The sequence below is a fragment of the Notothenia coriiceps genome, unplaced genomic scaffold (genome assembly GCF_000735185.1).
Source record: "Notothenia coriiceps isolate Sejong01 unplaced genomic scaffold, NC01 NC01_scaffold00037246, whole genome shotgun sequence".
Lineage (NCBI taxonomy): Eukaryota > Metazoa > Chordata > Actinopteri > Perciformes > Nototheniidae > Notothenia > Notothenia coriiceps.
The window spans coordinates 450,450-457,507 of NW_011369947.1; the positions used below are offsets into that span (position 1 = coordinate 450,450).

Consider the following 7,058-nt stretch of genomic DNA (forward strand, 5'->3'; position numbering starts at 1 on the left):
TCATTGTTGCATGTTTAATTCCAGGCCAACATTACATTTCATGAGCAATCCATTAAAATACATCCAGTATGAAAACATTCTTTAGGCATTCATTCAGTGCATCAAATTGCTACAGATCTACTACTTATTGTTCTTCAAGTCATTCTCTTTATCTCTTTGCTTTAAGGTCGTGGGGCTGAATCCAGCGCCCACTTTAAAGGTATTTGAATTGTGAATGATATCAAGCTATGAGGTTGCTACTACTGTACAGTGTACAGTGATCTGATGGTCCATCATGCGTACCCTGATTGTCTGGGGTGAGATCAGAAAAGCACTAAGAGTCAGACCAATCCTCTCTACTCGTGAGTGGATGAGATGGATGCAGACCGTGGATGTGGTCTGGTTCGCCCTTTGAATGCTTTTTATTGCCCTGAACCGAAAGGCGGCACAGATGAGAACGTGCCGGAGACAGAGTTGTGGTCAGGTTTTAAAAAGATGAAACAGTGGTGGGTGTGTGAGGAGCTCTAAGTGATGTTCTCCAGGATGTAAAATATAAGCTCCATCACGAAGGGCTCGTCGCCTCTCTTGCGCCCCCTGCTCTGAATCACGGGGATCAGCACGCTGTCCAGGGCGTTCAGGTACCGGGCGGGGAGTGGCAGCCCGTTGCTCCCCGCCACAAAGCCCACCTGAAATGACAAAACAGACCTCTAATTAGTTTAAATATACACACACCCTGGAGCTTTTCTCTTATAAACTATACAACTCTGCAAAGTGTGAGTCATACTGTATGTAACATGCCCTCCCCACCAAAGTTAGACCAGTCTGAGTTTTACAAGGTTTCATAAACATTTGAGCAAGTGGACGATTACCTTAAAATCCCAAACTGATGTTGTTATGAAATTGTGAACAGATTACCATATTCTGTATCATAACTGGTGAAACAAATAACATGTCAATCTCAATGTTTTGTTTGTTTTGGCTTTATTTAACACATCTTTAGGCTAATTCTTATTTCACCTATGATACCAAAAACTAAATGTAGACACTTGACTGTCTGAAGATAGTCTTCACATCATTCGAGGCAGAAATGTTTAAACAAACAATGTGTTTTTCTAAGTTTAGCGATTTAATCATAATTTTGGTCAACTCAATTATACACCTGTTTTTCTCCGTCTCTACCCGCCTTACTAATATGTTTTACTTTGAAGTCAATAATATGAATTGATTAACAAAATAATACATTTAAATATGTCATTTTAAGCTAGCTTAACCTAACCAAGTGAAAGCCAGAGTACAGGTTCTGTGGCTTGATTTTAATGTAGTTTTTTCTGCAGATGTTTCATTTGTTTTAACAGAAATTGTAAATGTCTACACTATTATCATGGCAGACCACATGTCAAAAAGTCAGATTTATATCTTAACAAACTACATTCTTAACAAATATGTCTCTGCATTTTTGGATTTGTAGGGCAGTATTCACGATGCAACCTTATTATGTGAGGTTAGTAACAATAATCTCTGACACCAAACCTCTTTGCTGACCTCTTGAGATTCGAAGGCGACCCTCAGCCCCAGCTTGGCCATCCCGTCCTCTTTCAGCAGTTTGAGGTGAGGACACAGAGCCAGGCAGAAGGCCCGGGCGATCCGCTCCGTCAGCCGGTCGTGTTCAGCAGACTCACTCGCTCCTCTTTTGGGAAGATCCCCCCTCTGCAGGAAGAACACCTGCGCACATCATACACAGACATTTAAAGAAAGGCTGAGGCAGTTTCAGATGGACCTATGTTCATACTTTAAGCAGATCATTATGTACTTCTGTCCAGCGGATGATCTTTCCATTTTCTTTGTATTCTGACTTCTGGAACATCTTAGTACTGCTGATGGACTCCATGGACTTCCCATCAATGGGGCTAATGACACTGGAGGACACAAACACACATTACCTGTTATTAGCAACATTTAACAGACATTGAAATGCACTGGTATTTTTGCTTGGTTGTTCTAAAGGTATATTCATTTATACTCAGAGCAGAGGTGAAAGGAAGAACTTTTCTTAAAGTTGTAATACCACAAAGTAGAAATATTATGTTACAAGTTAAAGGATCCAAAGTCATGCATGCATTCAAAAGGCTTCTCAACTAACAGCATCAAAATATACTTAATTAATGAATTAATACATTTGCTAACTTAGTGTTGCAGCTGGTAAAGGAGGAGTTTTTTTTAATTATCTATGTCAGGAAGCCAATGAATTATTAAACCTATAATAATGGATTTGTCTAATAATAATAATCTGGATTTTTTTTTTAAGTAATTAAAGTGATCTAAAGTGTATAAAAGTAAGTTTAAAAATAAAAAGTAGATTATTTGCATCTAAATGGTGGTGGATTAGAAGTCTAAAGAAGCAGGACCCAGAAAAACTCACGTAAAGTATAAGTACAAGTACCTTAAACTCCTACTTAAGTGCAGTACTTGAGTAAATGTACTTAGTTACTGTCCACCACTGGTTAATTTACTGTTATATTCTTCTTATTAAGTGTAAAAGCCTCATTCTGCCCAATGAACATCAAACCCATGGGCACACACACACACTCACCCCTTATTCAAAGTGCATTTCTCCTCCACCCACTGCACACACACCAGCTCCTGGCTCTCTGATTGGTCGAGACGTCCGCAGGTGACGGTGTAGTCCTTCATCTCGCGCATCGCCCTGCGCAGCTCCGCCATGGTTTCCACGGTGATCTGCACCATCAGCCCATCTGTGGAGAGTGGACAGCGAAACAGGAGAAACAGACGCGCACACCACACACACATTCATACACTCACATGCAGCAACACGGACACACGCCTATACACACAGTCTGTTAAAATGTACACAGACACACACATGGAAACATCAACACATTCTGAATACAGCAGGTTTGAAGCAGGGGTGCTCACATGCACTACTTTTGAGAAATTAGAGTAAATAATGAATTCCCTGCCCGAACCTGACTCCCCTCTCGCGGACAGTTTACCTTCTACGATGCTGGACTTGGCGAGGTACCCTGCAGACGCCTTCAGAGCACTGCTGAATATAAAAAAGCAGGAGCCAGTAACTGCAATAAAAAGAAAGAGTTTAGAGACAAACTGTACAGCTACAATCCTGGACATTAGTTTTGATATCAATGACAAGAAAAACAATTATCATGAAGTGCCATCTTGTGTTCCTTTCGGGAACTTAATTTAGTTTGGTGGACCAAAATCCCACATATAACTCAAAGCTACCTCTTTTAATATCTGCACAGCTCTCCACTTTACACCCCAAGGCCATATTTGTGTCTATACATATATATATATATATATATATATATATATATATATATATGTCGCTTACTGTGTTTTCGTACGCACCATATGCTCCAATATGTGTGTACTTTGCATTAAACCTGATTCTGACTTATTTTACTCTTTGCAAACTTGATGTTTGCAATTGTTTGTTGTTGCATAGTGTCTTTGATCTTTGTCTATGCTGCAGCAGAATTGCCCTGCGGGGAATATAAACCTCTTTTTATTATAGGTGGATTTTGTCCAACAAATTCACAATCTACTATTTTAAAAGGCTTAAAACTAGTGGATAGCACCAAATAGTCAGTGGAGTTGAGTCTCTCTGAATAAAGCCTTCGTACGGATCAGAGTTCTGATTTATTTATTTTTGTTTCACACAAACATCAAAGTTTCCCTAAACAAGAAAATGCATTATCTTATCAGTCAATCAGTCTCTCACCTTGTTACAATCCACATTTCTGATTCCTATAAAACTCCTCTTGATAATGTATCATGAAGTCCAGCCTCTGATATCTTGCTGTCTCCCACAGTACCCTGTTATGTCTCACCTTTGCGGGGCTGGTTGTGGATGCTGATGGCCTGGGTCTGGTACTGGCCGTCCTCTGCTTGCACGCAGATGAGGTGAGAGTCTGCGGTCTCGTTGAAGCACGCCCCGATGGCCAGCACATGTTCATTGGACTTATTCAGAGCCTTCATCAGCTAAGGAGAGGGAAAGATGATCAAAAGAAAATACATACACAACATTAATAACTCTGTGATGCATTAAAGGTTTACTCTCACCTCATTATAGCCGGTGGTCGGTAACTTTATGTTGGTCTTCTGAGCCTCTAGATCCACAGTGAGCCCCGGCACCATCGGTAGGCTGTAACGGTAATTCCTAAAATCCTAAAACAAGATGAGAGAAGCGTTAAAGTTACACTGAAAATCAAAGGTGGGAAATGTTTGACAACCTGTCATACTCACCACTAACAGTCTCATTATAGTGTGGCCAATTTCCCCAAACAAGGGCTTCCTAAAGCGCACGCTGTACAGTGGGCACGGGTAAACTGCAACAAGATATATAGTGTTTAGCTCAAGAAAAATATTGTAGCATTTCAGTCGCAGCATCTTATACCAAGGCAAGGCAAGGCTAGTTTATTTATATAGCACCTTTCAACACAAGGCAATTCAAAGTGCTTTAAAAGAATGAAAGACATTAACAAACATATTATAAAATGGCATTTAAAAACACTCATTTAAAAGCAAAGATAATACAACATGAATAACAAAAGGTACATGGATTAAAGTCACAGTGCAGTGTGAGATACACACATCTGAAATGTTCAGGGCTGACTCTCAATCATTGCTCACTTCTTAGCAGAACTAGTTTTCTTTGACCTCACTTTCTTTCTACTTTCTTTGTTAACTTATCCTTAAGTTATTTCAAGTGTTTCATTCTAAACAAACCCCCCTTTTTTTAAATGTTGCCATATTTGTGTAGCATATAAAATAAATGTGCTCCCAGACATTCATGTGGCTTGCTAGTTTTGGACCCCATCTGTACCAAAGCCTAACTTACATCTGTATTCAGCGCCCAGTCGCAGCATGAGGCGCAGAGGGAAGGCTTTGGCCCAGGTCAGCTCAGCTCGGTGGACCAGCAGGCCGAAGAGGTAGGGCTGGTTGGGCAGAGGGAGGCCCTGCAGGGACTGGAGGGTGGAGCGGACGTACAGGAAGCCCGCGTGCTCCGTACTGCCCAGGAAACTGCTGCCCAACAAGGACAGCGACAGGTGCTTCACAACCTTTCCTGAAGAACCACAGTGGGAAGGAAACATGTGTCATTAGAGCAGGAAACACATTTATGGACAGTTTTAGAGTCCGGAAATGGGCAAAAAGCTATATAAAACATCCTTACTACTATATTCATTCAAAAAAATGCACTGAGGTAGACAACACACTTACAATTTAGCCGAGTTAAGAAACACGCAAATAGGCCTCGAGAGACTCAAATAAAAAGCCTAATAATTAGAGATGGAAAAAGTACACACATCCTTTACTTAAGTAGAAGTACAGATACTCGTGTTTAAAAATACTCTGGTAAAAGTAGAAGTACTGAATACATTTCTTTACTCAAGTAAAAGTAAAGAAGTATGGGCTTCGAAATGTACTTAAGTAAAAAGTACCCATAACTACCAAATGTTTTAAAGAGTAATTGTTAGCTAATGAATGTTTCGATGCTGAACAACGGCAACATTACAACGTTTTCATTGGTCCCTCTTCTTTAGAGAAGACCAGGAAATGATGGATACACGGATCGTGTTCAAATCAATAGGCACGCAATGACTCTAAATAATAATGATCAGGCCACTAAACACAGATTCAAACTAAAGTAACCAGCCTGTTTTGAAAATGTAAGAAGTAAAAGTAAAAAGGTTTAGTGGTACCAGAAAAATGTATTTAAGTACAGTAACAAACTATTTGTACTCCACTACTTCCCACCTAATTAATAAAGCACTTAAATCAACCCAAACAAGAACAACTAAAGGTGAAATAGAAAGACATTCATATTTTAAATTGCCCTGAGGATAAATGCAATGTTTAAAGTTTTAGATTGTTCTGCATGATGTTCGATGATACAGGGGCACAATGAGAAAACTGGATCTTCCAAGCTCAGTAAAAAATAATCTGGCAACTGCAACATTATCCAATCATTGAAGCGTGTTCAATTACAGCCCCCACATTGAAAGATAACAAACCAAGCCTTGAGGGGGTAGAAAACTAGTAAGGGCCTTTTAAATAAATAAAACCCATTGTGTATCACAGCTTAGAGAGAGAGAGAGAGAGAGAGAGAGAGAGAGAGAGAGAGAGAGAGAGAGAGAGAGAGAGGGGGCCACTCTGACTCAGCATACAGCTCACAAAGAAGAGTTTTATAATACCTCCAGTAATACTAGGACTGTATCTCGTGTGTGTCTGACCTGTGAAGGTGTCCCTGTACAGCTGGATGAAGTGGCTGAAAATGTCTTTGGGGAAGCTCTTCTCTTCAGGCAGACACTGCAGCAGCACCACCACCTCCACCTGGCCCACAGCGTGCATGCCCTTAGTGGTCACACACCAGCACTTCCTGTTCACATCTGTCACACAACAAAGGCATCATCTCAGAGGTAAACAAGGACAGTTTGCAGCTTTAAAATCATTCAGTCAAACATTTTGCACTCAATAACAATGTTTTTTGTCAAATAACAGCAGTGTGTAAAATATGTTAGTCTAATGTTGACACCTCCTTCGTCGGGAGAGACGTCTGGACGAGTATCGGTCCTCGCCCTCTCGCCCGGGCTGGTTTTGGAGAACCACAAGCAGGGGAGTGCGGTGGACGAGAAGCGGAATAAAGCCATTTTTGACCAGTTGACATGCAATCTCAGAGAAAAGTAAACAACTATAACCACGACGAGTCCTTTATGCTATGCTTGTTGGCAAATTATGAAAATTACCAGTCTTAGTTCAGACTTTTAACTGAACGTAGTAGTTCGTCGGAGGTAAACTTGTAGTGTACCTGTTTATATTTCTGTTGTGACACAATTTTTATAGTGAGCACGAAGTGGCTCGAACTCGAAGTTATAGTCTATAGCACATCCAGTAAGTGTATGTCTCGTAAACCCATGTTGTGATCAAAAGGAGGGACTTGTGCACAAGGGGAAGTGTACGGCTATATGTTTGTATAACCTTCTGCATATGTAAGTCATAAAGGGTTGTGTTATGTTACTTAAAAAGTATTGTAGTGTTAG

The 7,058-nt window shown here is 40.4% G+C and overlaps 1 protein-coding gene across 2 annotated transcripts in view; it reads right to left on the reverse strand.

Moving 5' to 3' along the window:
- The window catches only part of zfyve9b (zinc finger, FYVE domain containing 9b), a 17,125-nt gene continuing 10,067 nt past the window's right edge, over window positions 1–7,058 (reverse strand). Inside the window, exons 7-16 of one of the 2 annotated variants that reach the window (XM_010794469.1) lie at window positions 6,252–6,407; window positions 4,859–5,083; window positions 4,264–4,346; window positions 4,081–4,185; window positions 3,849–3,999; window positions 2,991–3,071; window positions 2,570–2,732; window positions 1,790–1,895; window positions 1,510–1,701; window positions 1–665 (exon numbers count right to left, since the gene is read on the reverse strand). In XM_010794469.1, coding sequence (XP_010792771.1) covers window positions 504–665; window positions 1,510–1,701; window positions 1,790–1,895; window positions 2,570–2,732; window positions 2,991–3,071; window positions 3,849–3,999; window positions 4,081–4,185; window positions 4,264–4,346; window positions 4,859–5,083; window positions 6,252–6,407 — 1,424 coding nt within the window. In that variant the 3' untranslated portion in view covers window positions 1–503. The remainder of the gene's footprint in view (window positions 666–1,509; window positions 1,702–1,789; window positions 1,896–2,569; window positions 2,733–2,990; window positions 3,072–3,848; window positions 4,000–4,080; window positions 4,186–4,263; window positions 4,347–4,858; window positions 5,084–6,251; window positions 6,408–7,058) is intronic. The other variant, XM_010794470.1, reaches the window with a different exon arrangement.